Below are 14,837 nucleotides of genomic sequence, written 5' to 3'. Positions count from 1 at the left end.
AAGAGATAAATGTATATTTGTACATGCATAGAAGTAACATGTTTAGTCAACTTACGCCTGCCAAGTTCCAATTAAAAAAATTTTTTTTACCCCTTTAGCGACTTTTTTTATCAATGAAAAACCAAATAGATCCACAGATCCAAATCCCCTATATATCAAGTTCTGAGTCCATAGACCAAAAATTGACAGAAGTTTGCTAGAGACCCTTCCTTACATAGACAGAAAGATAGATCACTTTTTATGTATATTGATAATATACATTAGTAAAGTAGTTTATAATATATAATATAGTTTCAGAACATTTATGATTGAAAGGAGAGGGGGGTCCTGGATATGACCTTAAACTATATCCGATGGTGAGGCCCCAACTGGCGGGCTTTGGCGGTTGTGGAGCCACCCTTTACTTGCTATTGCTCCCAGGTTCATTCTGACTCAGAGTGGTAGTACCTGTTAGGGTTCCAACTATGGGTTAAATAGAAACCGACTTGAAAAAAAAAATTCTATTAAAAAAATTTTCTTCAAAATAACTGGATTCGGCATTAAATAATCTGAAAAGGATTGATATGCCGTAAAACAACCAATCAAACCAAAAGGAGAGGGGAAGTCTATCCCCAAAAGTATAGGAAGAGTTTTTGTGAACAAACAGAAGAACAACTTTATATCTGTCATCACTGTTTTGTTCATTTACAATTTTTAACAAAATATACTCTTAGATAAAATCAAAATTCACTTTACATGAAATTAAAAACAAATACCATTTAATCTCTATAATAAAACATTGAGTAGTGTATGAATGCAACGTTTTTGATATAGTTGTCTATTTATTGACCCTTCTATTTTCAGTCTCTTTCCTTAATCCAACTCCAGACAGCAAGAGTTCAGTAACTCTTTGATTTTTGTCAACGTCTAACTTATCTCTAAGAGCATACATGCATTTGGGTTCAACTCTTACAAAATCTACCCTGCCCTCTTTTAAAAATTTTCAATTGATACATTTTGCTAAAAAATAAATTATACTGTATGGAATAAATTATTGAAATTGGATATTTGAAAACAATACATTGTAATAAATAAAAATTTATTTATTTATTTATTTTTTTATTTATTTATTTATTTGTTTTTTGAAAAGCAAGATATAAAAGACATTCTTGATTTTCAAAAGGTTTTGAAATTAAAGCAATAAATACATTGCATATCAAGTGTGCGTCCAGTTTAATCAGGTATGGGTTGACTTAGATTGAGAACAAAACATTTCTTTATATATATAAACTTTTTCTTTCCTTTACAATGACATAGCAAAAATCTAGTATGACCGGATAAGACGTGTTCATTTTCTTTTTTTTTTTTTTTCTTTCTTGCTTACTTTCTTCATTATGAATAATATAAATAAAGTTTGTTTCAGCAAATATTTTGAAAGTTAAAGTTATAATGAAAAAACGATTATTTTTTGGAACCAACTGAATTCAAGGATGAAAAATAATGCATTAGGAAAAATGTTGTTGTTTGAAATAGATATACTTGAATGTTGATAAATCCAACAATCTTGACTCTTGAAATCCCTACTGAAATGTGTGAGTGTATACACATGTATTCATGCAAACATTATTAAAATCAACAAAAATCTTTTGTGTAATTATACATTTTTGGGGGATTTAAAAAAAAATTTTTTTTAATTTTACAAATGATGCATTTTGTTAAAATAATAAAAAAAAAATTGAATGTTTGGTATGTATCACTAACACTTTTAATTCCTTGTCAAAGCATCATCAGATTGTAAAGCTGAGGAAGATTACAATCCTTAGCTTTTTGTTCAGAAACTCCTTGGGTTTTACAAAACAGAATAGACCCTGTCTTTCAATAGAAAAAAAAAAACGCATATTCTGAAACTGTTACCTAGGGTGCAAGTATAATTGATGTTGATCAAAGGAGGTACAACATTATTGTGGAGTTTGTTCAGGCTTGACATCCTTTAGAAGGAATTTTTTTTTTTTTTTTTTTTTTTTTTTTTTTTTTTTTGAAAATTTAAAAAATAATAATAGGAATGTTATGAAGTGCTTCAAGGATTATAGCAAAAGGTGAACAGGGATCTTCATTGATTCCCCGGTAATACATGGAGTGCCTTAAGGAAGTTAAAGACTAAATTCACTGAAATTATGAATTTAATATTATAAAATGTAAAAGAACAAAATAAAGCTATTCTGGTGTTATGGAAAGAAGTACAACTTGAGTAACGCCAGGTCTTTCTGCTATATATAATGCACTCACATGTAGACACTGTTCTCCATTTTGTGTTGTAAAAATTTGTCTATTATTTGTATTACTATTTTCCAAACTAATTTAGCTTTCTTTTTGTTCCCTATTTTCTGTCCTCACAGGTGATGCTAGTACAATGGAAATGGTTGTTACATTTGAGCTGCCATATGACTGGAACACCACCACATGTAATCAGAATGGTGCTTGCAATCGAGTTAAAATCTACACATGTATGACGTTCAGTGCACCTCCAAACTTTTTCCCCGTTACAAGGTGAGTTTATGTGCACACTTGCATCTCTAACTTTATCCAATCGGTTTGTCTTTCACTCCACATCTAAACTGGAAGATTTACGTCCAATCTGTGACTAAGGTTGCTGGAAAAATCGTTGCATCAGTCAATCACTCCAGACAAGGGAAAACAATTAAGAACTGATAATTTATGTCCGTTCCAAGTATTCAGGTTCTGGATATGACCTTAAACTATATTCAGTGGTGAGGCTCCAGCTTGCAGGCGTTGGGGAGTGTGGAGCATCCCTTTAATTGCCATTGCTCCCAGGTCCGGAGTGGTAGTACCTGTTAGGGTCCCAACTATGGGTTAAATAGAAACCGACTTGAAAACAACAAATATATTCTATTAAAGAATTTTCTTCAAAATCTTTGGATTCGGCATTAATTAACCTGAAAAGGGTTGATATGCCATAAAACAAAAACAACCAATCCAAGTATTCAACATAATTTTGTGTACGATCGTTTCAGAGACAATATAGGTTTTTATTTATATCAGGTCTCATTATCAGCACGGGGGATTGATAGCAAGTTGAAACTTAGTATCATGACTTTTGTGAAAACATTCAATAGTTATATAGAAAACGTGTGTGTCCCATACATCCTAAGATGGAGTTTTGCTTTTACATTTAGGCCAGTTTTCTCAGAGCACTCTTTCTTGCATTGACATGGTATAAAATCGATTTTGAAATCTAGTGGGTTTGGATCTAAAATAGAGAAAGTGATTGTAGAGAACTACAATCACTTTCTCTATTTTATCATTTAGTTCAAATCTCTGCTCCTTGTAATATATTCGTGGTAACAACTTTCCTCCTACCACAAATTACAAAGAATTTTCGTTTCTTCCTCCAAAAGTTTAGCATCAAATAGATTATCACAAACAAAGATTCTTTTAAGAAATTTCCCATCTGTGAAACACATTACCATTGGCCTGCTTCCTTACAACCTAAAACAAGGTCATCCTCACACCCCATGTTAACAAATACTCGTTAAATTCTCTCCAATACCAAATTTTGTTCATTCCATTCATAATTTATGATCCTATTGTAAATATTTTTTGTTATTCAACTGACAATCTATCCATCTAACTCGTCAACTCTTATCCTCAAGTGGGTTATGGCCTTGATAAGTAGTGACTCAGTAGTAAGAAACCAAAATCTTGGAAATATTTGGAAGTCCGAGTGGCTATGATCCTGACACATAAAACTCTCAAAAGATATATTAGTTAACCTTTATTGTGTTTGTATTTAATAATATAATGGCAAGCAATCTACGAAAGATTAATGCAAGCAACAGTAAACGTGGTCACTAGTTTTGTCTTCTCTCGAACCAAAGGTTCTCAAGTCCTTCACCACCCTTACTCAAGGCACGCCTCCATGGGGGTCTATCTTCAGCTAGCTCCTCCCACACATTCACATCAATGCCAAGAGTGATTAGATCTCGTTTGGCCACGTCTTTAAAGCGCAGCACCGTGCGACCACAGCTTCTTGTTCCATTTGCCAGCTCACTGTAGAGGATATCCTTAGGGAGATGGCCATCGGGCATTCTGCACAGTAGGGCAGGTCGATTTGCAACTTTTTTCAGAAAATCAACATGGCACTGGTGATGATAGAACATATACCAAAGATTAGATTCCCATCTTGAACAGAAAATTGAGCATTTAATTTTAAAAATCGTGTAGAAAAATGCTGAAAAATCCTTCATTTTCATAGCATTTTTCACAACACTGACTTTGAAATTTCACTATTTTTATAAAAATTTAATTAAAATTGATATATTTATATGAAATACATTGAAAGAAAAATAAATACATGAATTATAATTTTAATTATGAATCACAAACTAGCAAAATATCTCAACTTTTACTGCATTGATTAAACAAAAATTGTAAAAAAAGCTAATTAGCAACTAAGTCTTTTAAATTTCACAATTCAAAAAGATAAAAAACATCAAAAAAATACATTATTTTTGCACCAACCTAATAGAAAAACAAATTAAAAAAGATAAAACAAATATGTTCAAATTCACTGCAGACACTTGAAATATAATATATATTCTAAACAAGTCTTTTTCGTTTTTCCTTTCAAAATAATTAAGCATAAATCGTAATGTTTTCAAATCAAATAATAAACAAACGTTAATTTTCAATATCAATAACAAGCGTGTTTTGCGACGGTGAAATCTGAAATGAAAAAGCGAACTTTGGTCGTTATTATTTAAAAAAACATAATTTTGCCTTTACACTTAATATTTATTTTATTAATTCATTATCCTCACTCATTTTATTTAAAAATGTAGTTTAAAACATATTCTAAATAACAATTCCATTTTCTTAACAGTACGGATTGTTTTGATGACAGGACGTTCTTAAAAATTCACCGAAAAACTTTTAATCGCTTTAATTTTTCAACTTTTAAAGTCATTTCCTCAAGCAAAGATAACGATTTTGAGAAAAATATTTTGTGTAGGTCTTTTCTATGTCAAACCCCAACTATCATCACCATTGCCTCACCGGGGTTTCAAAATCGACCTGCCCTACGGCACAGGTGTCCAAGCCAACTCGATCGTCGGATCTTGAGTGTCTGGAACAAGGAGCGGCTGCCGGCACGTTTAGCACCTCTTTGTTGGTGATTCTATCCCACCAATTGATGCCCATGATATGTCGCAAGCATCGAAGATGGTAGACGTTCAGCCTTTTCTCGTGACGAGCATACGTGGTCCAAGTCTCTGCTTCATACAGTAGAGTACTCAGAACACAGCATTTGTAGATGCGGTATTTTGTGCGAGAAGTGAGGTATTTATTGAACCATGCTCTTTCACGTAGTCGGTTGAAAGTAGACGCTGCTTTACCTATGTGCGTTTGTAGCTCCTGTTCAATGGATACTCCCTTGTTGATGGTGGATCCAAGAGGCACAAAGTTCTTGACAATCTCTAGTTCGTGGCCATTGATGGTGATTGATGATGTGTCACCTTGGTGCATTACAACTGTCTTCTTCACACTGATTACCAGTGCGAACTCCACACAAGCAGTGCTCAATTTGTCCAGCAGCTGCTGGAGTCCACTTGCGGAGTGCAAGACCAATGCAGCATCGTCTGCAAACAGCAGCTCAAGTATTAGGACATTTCAAATCTTGGTTTTGGCATATAGGTGAACCAAGTTAAAAAGTTCTCCATCAGAACGAGCATGAAGGAACACACTGTCTTCGTCCTCGTGATTTCCAAAAGCGTGGTGCTTGTCAGCTGAGTCTTAGACTTCCACTGGTACCATGTAACCCAGTGCTAGCTGCCTCATGGTCGGGTCGTCGGCGGCTAAACTGGCTCCCCCACCCGGTAACCTGGGTGAGGAGGGTGTGGGGACACCCAACAGGACCAAAAACAAGACCTATCAAAGGTCGGATGTTTGTATTTATGCCTTTATTAATAAAATTGTGTGCTCACTTATTGATTCTGCAATTGTTTTTTTTTTTTTTACACTGTTAACCATTATTAAAAAAAGCGATAGTGTAAGCTAAGACATTTTAATAATTCTATTCGAAAAAACTAAATAAAATTCAGCATAGTGCATTTCATTTTTTATGAGAAAGTCGGTCATTTTAATCTTTGGGGTAAAAAAATAAATGAATTCCTTTGTGACCTTTCAAAATTTTAAAGAAATTTAGAATCTGTTGAATAGAAAGTCATTTAAACTGACTTTAAAATATTGAGCAAATTTTGGATAGAAAGTTTGGAAAGCTATTTATATCCAATCATTTTTATAAATAGATTAAGGTATTTGCTTTACCAAAATCATAGCTTGTGTAACAATTTTGTTAATTTAGTGACTAAATTTAAAAATTTAAAAGAAATAATTATATATATATATATATATTGGTTGGTTTCTTGTTTGAAAGCGTTAGTAAATAAGAACTCAAGTAGAACATGTACATAAAATACATTTTTAAGCCATCTAACACAAAAAAAAAAACAATTTTTAAATTGTTTTATTTTATATACATGTTCTATGTGATTTCCTATTTACTAACGCTTTCAAACAGGAAACCAATCAATTATTCCTTTAGCACACGCTATGTGCATTCCTGAATTATAATAAAAAAAAACCATAAAAAACATTGAATAAAAATGAAACGGATGTGTCCCGCTTAAAAGTACCATCATGAAGAGTAAGAAGAAGAAAAAAACGATCCTTGTCAAGGGTGAGTTTCTTCGCCATGATATATATAAATAAACGGTTTAAAATGTTTATTTTTTGCGTTGGATGACTTTAAAACATTTTATATACATGTTCTATTTGAGATATATATAATGAATAAATGACAAAAAACTATATTCCAAAATTCATGATGTTGATCATCTTATAATTTATTCCTTTAATTCAGCTGACATATCTTGACAGTATCTGTTTCGTAGCGCAAAATCAACTGAATTAAAGGAATAAATTATAAGATGGACAACATCATGAATTTTGGAATATAATTTTTTGTCATTTATTCATTATATTGCTCTGTAATTACATTGAGCTTCTTAAATAAGGAGTGGTATATATTAGAAAATATATTTCTACAGAAATATATATATATATATATATATATATACACACACGAATGCATTCTCAAAAAAAAATGTTTAAAGCAAAATAAAAGTAAGACTCTGGCAGTTAACACATGAAAGAATGGCCAATATTTCTTCATTCTATGACCATTCAAAATTCACAAGTGATTTTAAAGATTTTAAAGTAAATCCTGACTTGGATTAAAGTTTAAAAGGTTTATCGTTCACTTATAGTCCAACCAAAGAAAAAACATTTTTTCGAATGCACACCTGTCATATCCAAAAAACTGAAACCTCTTTGCATTACTGTAAATATATTATTGCCAAATTTATTGGACTATATTGTAAATATTATCCAATTAACTAGGACAGTTGTGGTTATTTCAATAAAAATTTGATTAATAATAAAGAAATAATGAATATTAATTCCATGTGTCAATAATGTAGTCATGAGAATCATACACATGAAGATGTCTTATAATTTGGTTAATATACTGCTTACACACAATTTGATATAAAAGGGCTACTGGAATGCCAGATACAATTCTGAAGACTATGATTCTAAATAAAATTGTTTCTTTTGAATTGGAAGCCATGTTTAATTTTAGAAGAGTTTTCGGTTGGTAGCTAATCTGTATAAATCTTAAACTATAAAAGTTTTGCAGACAAAGAGAAAGATTCCTTCTAGTGTGGACACGAAAAATTATGTGTGGGAATGCTAAAATATCCCTATGTTTTATTGAGTGATTCTGGTTTCTGATTGGTTACTAGCAGAGTGTGGCTCCATTTGATTGGTCAGTTCCTATCACCAGTGTCAATAAAAAGAACCTTCCAATTTTCTTTAACCATAATCTTTAATGATCCAAAAATATTGCATTAGTCTCTACTCCTCTGAAGAAGCTAACTAAACGGTCGCTTTTTTTTTTCTTTTTTTTTTTTTTTAAATGGTTTTAGGTATCACTTCTGATGGGTTCCTTGTTTTCACTCAATGTTTCCTCTTTGAGAGATGTTCTCTTTTGATCATCATATCCAAAAGAATTCATCATTGCAAGATTATTTTCTGAAGATAATGTCTGTTTAAAGAATTGGATAAAGATATTAAAAAAATAAAAAAAAAACTAACAATACAGTCAAAACAATAACAAAATCTAGATGTCTATGTTAAAAGTAAGCTGAATTGGTTCTTATACGGGAATAAAAGAAGGTACACTTATAGTTTTTTTTTTTTTTTTTTTTTTTTTTTTTTTTTTTTTTATTCTTCCTGGATGGTTTCTATGTCATTACTATAGTATAGTACTAGCAAAATAATAAGAAATACATTTAGAGGTTTACATAACTGTAAGAGAGTCATTGGAGAATAGAAGAAAATATACTCTTAGCTGTTTTTTTCCACACCTTGACTGCTTCTATATTGTTACGGTGTACTTAGATGATGACTAGGGTTGTGACAACAGTATATTATTTTCATTGTTTTGACTCTTGAGATTATATCCGTTAATATGTTATGTTTTTATATAGACTGATGTGGTTCTCAATTGATTGACTGTCTTACTGCGTCAGATATATACTTGAGTCAAAAGAATGACAAGAATATTTTGTTGTCACAGCCTTAATGATGACCATTTGGGATTCCCAGATACTGTGTGCAAAGTCCTAGTAGTCATGTGAGCCAAGGACAAGTACCAATCTACAGTCACAATTAACATTAGACAGACTTTGACTTTTCATTGTGATCAGTGCTGACTACACAATGGTTAACGATGAGTGTTTATTTACCTCCCACAGCAGAATGATGTGACACAAGGGTCGGAAAATGAGATTTGAAAAAAACAATGTCTTAGAGGAAGAGTACTCTGACCCACAAAAATGCCTAGGCAGCCTTATTGGCATTCTCTGGTAGCTGTAAACTAATGCCTTCTCAAGAGATGAGAAGGCAAAGCCGAGGAGGGTGGATCTAAAACTGCAGAGGACCAGCAATATTATACCTCAGCTAAGGGAAAACAATGACTGATCAAATTCAGGATGGTTGATTTCTGATATAAAGATTTACAGCAGTCATAAGTATAGAAGTCTAGTCTCTATCATTGCAGATTTAAATAACATCTTCCAAATTCTATTATTATTGTTTTTATTATTATTGTTTTTTGTTTTTTTTTTAATTTTACAGAAAGCCAAGTGGTTGTTATGGAGTGAATGAAACTGGAGTTGATTACCATGTGAAGATGGTTGGTCGAAAGAATCTTCTGAATAGTGAAACTCGTTCCTGGTGTCGTAATCGACCTCTCATCAACATCCACTATAACCTTGACCCAACTTTGACTGTTATGTTGTCTTTGGTAAGCAAAGTCTACCATTTGTCTTTTAAATGATAACAATTCTAAACCTTTTAGATTGTATACTAACCTTGATCACTCATCACCGATTGAGTCAGTATTTTTTATAAATTGAATAATTTCTGAACTGTAACATTGGTTGATAATCATATTTTCGTAAGTTATAATACTTTGTAATGTTATAATGGCCCTCTTTTCCTCTTCTCTCTCCTACTTTTGCTTTCTTTTCATTCTCTCTTTTGTTTCCCATTATGATTAAATTGGCTTGTGAGCATTTTAAAAATAAAGTCACTAAGATATATATATTCTGAATTAAATTATGTAGAATTACAACAAAATTTATTGTTTGACAAAAGAGTACAAATTTTTAAAGATTTTTTTCCTTAATCCATGAATTTTCAACGAATGGCTCATCTCATTGATGGAAATGTTATTAGCAAAATAGATATGGGTAATTATAAATTTTGCTTATTAGCACATAAATTGAAAATTAAAATTGAAATGATAGTGTAAAATATCTTTTATGTAATAATATTTAATAATAAAAAAAATGTCCCATAAAAAATAGGGGAGTGGAAAAAATAAAAATAACAATATTTCGAAGTCAAAGTTGTTAATATCACTAAAAAAAAGCAAAAAAAAACCGCCAACCACAAATCTTAAGTGTTATATATATATATATATATATATATATATATATATATATATATATTTATTTAAAACATAAATCAGTTTGTATATGGCAATCATAATATATTAAACAATGTTTTTTATATATATAAAAAAATTACGAAAGTCATTTCCATAACAAGAATGTTGACAGTGTATGTCGGTTATTTGAATCGTGAAAGTTATTCAAAATAGTTTTTTTTTTAATGTTTTTTAAGGAATTTTTCTGGAGAGTAAGCCACTAAAAATGCGACACACATAATTTTGTTGACTTGTTAGTTGCAAACGGAGCATTATTGTAATAATTTTCCTTTTGAAATATAATAAACTACCAACTAAGGAGAATTGATTTGAAATTTTTGAAAGCTATTATATTACACTTTGTATATATAATATTCTTGACACCCATGGATATATTTCATGTTCTCTAAAAATCATCTGTATGGATGATGTAGCTGTACCACCAGTTGTATGACTCCAGACTCATATAATTGAAATCCAAGTTTCTTATGACAACTATATTTCAAATGCAAGAGAAACACATTAAAAAAACTGAATGGTCTACTTACTCCAAGGGAGAGAATTCGCAATGCTGCTAAATTTGAATCTTTTTTTTTTTTTTTCTTACAAGGTAGTCACCACTTATCAAGGCCTGGAAGCCACTCGGGGATAAGAGTTATTGCGTGTATAGTATGTTAGTATTGGAGATTTGATAAAGTGTCTTACTTAAGAGGGCGGTTCATCAGGAATTTGTTTATGTTGGACTTGAAGACATCCAGTTTGTAGTCAGGTGGGAAACAGGCAAACGGAACAGAGTTCCACAGGCGTGCACTTCTAAGAAAGAAGCTTTGTTCATGAAATCTACGTTTTTGTTTTTGCACAGATAAAGAGTGGGGAACATTTTTGACGGTGGTTTCAGCTAGATTTTGTGAAAGATTGGATGGGGGGGGCAAAGATTGGAGCTCAGACGAGCACTTACCATGGTATTAACGATAAAACAAACACAAATCTTTTATTATATTTCTTTCAAGGTGCTCGATTTGAACAGAGCCTAATATATTTTTAGTATCCGTAGACATGTTTTATGTTCACATCAACAATCGTGAATAAAGTTCTATCCGATTTTTGTGTTAAAAACAATTTGATGATAACCAATACAACATTTAAGAAAAGAAGTTTACACAAATGCACATCATCTGACAACAAACACAGTCAAATAATTTTAGTTTGATGAGAGATTACATTTATTTGTTCACTCAACACTTATCACATTACACATCACTAAAACGTAAAAGACTTGCGTGGCAAACATCTTGTCGAGATTCCTTCTACTCTAATGGTTTCTTACCTCGGACTGCTAAGCTTTGGAATCTCTTTTTCCTGCTTTCATGACTACTAACCTGCAGAAGTTTAAATGTAATGTGAACAGACATCTTACTGCTCAACTCCCACAGTCCCCTGTTAGACACAACCTCAAACAAATATTAGCCCATTACATTCCAAGTGGCAATATGGGTTGAAAAAAAAAAAGTAAAAAAAAAAAAAGAAAGAAAGTAAACTATGATCTCAAATTGAATAGAGAAAAAACAAACTTTTAAAAATCTGCTAATGATAGTATGGCATTTTCAGAATTCAACGCTTTCAATAATGGACAAACTTTACATGGCATTTTTAAACAAAATAATTGTGTGACCCCTTTCTGTGTGTCTAACCTCTTCATTATTAATCAAACATTAACTGAAATTTTAAAAATCTAATAAAGTAAAGATAACTAAATCCTATTACAAAATATGATTTAATTACAAAATTAAATCCATTAGAATGCATTTTGCTTCTTATTAAAAAAAATACTTTTGTGACTCTTGGAAATTTGAAAAAAGTTGAAAAGCATTTAAATTGTCGCAAGTTATTCATGGTTTTAAAATTCTAAGTGTAAATACATCCAATAATTTATAACATTATCTTAAAAATATTAATTATTTTATTATGAATTAAAAATAATTTTAATGACCAAATAATATTGTAATAATTAAATTTAACTTTGAGAATCCTATTATAAAAATATTTGAACATAATACCCCAGGCAAACCCCAAGTAGGTCCAACTCATTTAAAATATTTTTCTATTGAATTGTTTCAAATATCTAAATTTGGCGAATCAGAGGAACAGGCGACTTGGTGTCAGATAAAAATTATTCTATTTTTTCTTATATAATTTCATAAAGTAATATATTTTTTTAATACTAAAAACAAATTCAAAACAGTGAAACAATAATATTAATTATTTGATGCAGTATAATATGAATTTTGTTTATCTGACTTTTGAGGCAGATTTTGAGTCGCCTGTTCTTCTGATTCATTCTAAATTTATTATCCATATATACAGGGTGACCCCCCCCCCAAAAAAAAAACAACAGGACATTCAATCGTTTTTCTGAACATTTTACAGTCAACGGAGAAAAAAAGGCCAAAGACCCTAGTGTTTTGATGTGATGTTTTGAATATAATAAACTAGCTATGATTAAAGTTTCATTTCATTCAGACAAAACACTAAGAAACGGGGCTTAATTAGAGTTCGAGCCCTTTTTTTTTTTTTGGTCACCCTGTATTAACTTTTTCACAGACATTTAACTTAAAAAATTTTTTTTCTTCTGAAAAGCCAGGTTGTGTCCATATTAATTAATCATGGGGCATAATTATGCCATTTTATTTGTGAAGTTATCTCCCTTGTAAATAGTCTAATACTACACTATCTATCAAGACCTGTGAAAATTTCACGGAATGAGAAACATACTTAATTAACAAATGTTTTGATAGACCTGATTTTTTTTTTTTTTTTTTTACAAAAAAACTAACACAGCAAATATGAGTTTAACATTTCTATGAAAATAGTGTCCATTGTATTTTAAATATAGAACTGACTCAAATGAGATAAATTAATACTCAGAAAGTAATATTGTGCTACATTGTCCAATACAAATAAAATCACATTGTAAGAGATAATCTTTAATTTACTCCTTCAATCCAGCACCACTTGGTAGACAATGTTTTTCTCTGTTTCTTTCAAATGTTCCCTTTTTTACATAATGTTTCGCTTCTATCTTTCTAGTGTGAGAAATCGCTGCATGCTGAAATTACTATGAGTTCCTTTCTTACACCATTACAATAATGATGATATATTATGATATTCGAAAACAGGGCTACATCAAAGAAAGGTCACTCTCATATTCATGTCCAGGGTTGCCAGATTGGCCCTTTTAAAGCCAAATTTTGCAAATTTGCGTTTTTCTGTTTTGAGCAGTTTGGTTTTCAATAATTGTATTTTGTCTTTTTCAAAGCGTAACATACAGACTAACTAAAAAAGAAACGAGCATAATATTATATAGATAAATGAATCAATGTTTACTTAACAACTTTTTTTCCCTATATATTTTAATAACGTAAATTGCATACAAAATATTCTTTAGTTCTGGGATTAAGTTATATTTGAAAGAAATACCATTTTAATTGTCCTAATTAACTGTAATTTGCACTTAATTCATCAAATGATCAATTTCTATTTATTTGCGGACTGTTATCCTCATCTTCATAGTTGTTGTTTCGCAACATTTTTGGCCAACTATTCCTCTGCCTTTGGTCCGGTGGTTAACCGTGAATGAATAGGAATACTGAATCTCTTAACTGTATCCTCAGTAATTACTGCCTTCCATAGTTGTCTCATGTTTTAGCCAAGTAATCCTCTGGTAGGATTGAAACTGCTTTCTTCAGGCAATGCTCATCTGGAGCCGTAGAGATTCAACGCCTCTATCCACTGGACCATGGCCCCCGAAGGGCGATCAAGGTTGGATCTTTGGGTTTTATAAATCCAAGTTTTTCGTTCTTATCTGATCTTTCATCGTCGAGTCTATACCAAATGGTATATTATTTTATTGGAATCCTTTGCAATGAGTAATTTGTATCTTTATTTGCGGACTGTTATCTTCATAGTTGTTGATAGGTGAACATTAATATTCATAGGTGAGCATTGCCTGAAGATAGCAGTTTTAATCCTACTCAAAGCCAGCCAGAGGATTAGTTGGCCAAAACGTGGTGAGATAACAACTATGGAAGGCAGTAATTACTGAGGATGCAGTTAAGAGACTCAGCATTTCTATCCCATCACGGTTAACCAACTGACAAAGGCCAGAGGATTAGTTGGTTGAAACCTAGTAAAACAACAATAATTATGAAGATGAGGATAATGGTCCACTAATAAATAAATATACAGATTACTCATCTCCAAGGATTCTAGTAAAAAAATATGATCAATTTCTGAATATCACTCTCACCCTCTGTTACTATATTGTCTTAACCCACTCCCTGCCTTATTTTGTATGGCGTTTATCACTCTTGCTTTCATCATTTATTAATTTTTTTTTTCTTTTTACTTTTAGAGGGATCGTTCTGTTATCAATTTACATTTGATGCATACAAGTTATTTCCTTTTCGTCATGTTTGTCACGCTTTTTTGTTATGCAATGATCAAAGGACGCCCGACCAAGAACAAAAATCATCAGCAGAAAAAAGTAAGTAAACTGCAATATTAAGCCAACATTTTCAAACATCTTCACATTTTGCTGCTAAAAAAAATGTTATTAAAATATACAACTAAATGAAATCTGTTGTAGATAAAATTTGCCAAACGGATCACAAATTTTTAATGGGTGATTTTTAATTTTGATTAATTGCACAATAGATATTCCAATCTT

General features: G+C 31.3%; 1 protein-coding gene across 6 annotated transcripts in view; it reads left to right on the top strand.

The window, feature by feature from the left end:
* Positions 1-14,837, top strand: part of LOC145292509 (transmembrane protein 248-like) — a 133,491-nt gene that overhangs the window by 115,034 nt on the left and 3,620 nt on the right. For all 6 annotated transcript variants that reach the window (XM_080138731.1, XM_080138734.1, XM_080138735.1 and 3 more), the window contains 3 exons: positions 2,376-2,526; positions 9,256-9,424; positions 14,523-14,654. In XM_080138731.1, coding sequence (XP_079994857.1) covers positions 2,376-2,526; positions 9,256-9,424; positions 14,523-14,654 — 452 coding nt within the window. The remainder of the gene's footprint in view (positions 1-2,375; positions 2,527-9,255; positions 9,425-14,522; positions 14,655-14,837) is intronic.

This window comes from Euprymna scolopes, chromosome 2 (genome assembly GCF_053919585.1).
Source record: "Euprymna scolopes isolate OS-2025 chromosome 2, ASM5391958v1, whole genome shotgun sequence".
Lineage (NCBI taxonomy): Eukaryota > Metazoa > Mollusca > Cephalopoda > Sepiida > Sepiolidae > Euprymna > Euprymna scolopes.
This window is presented reverse-complemented; position numbering and strand designations above follow the sequence as displayed.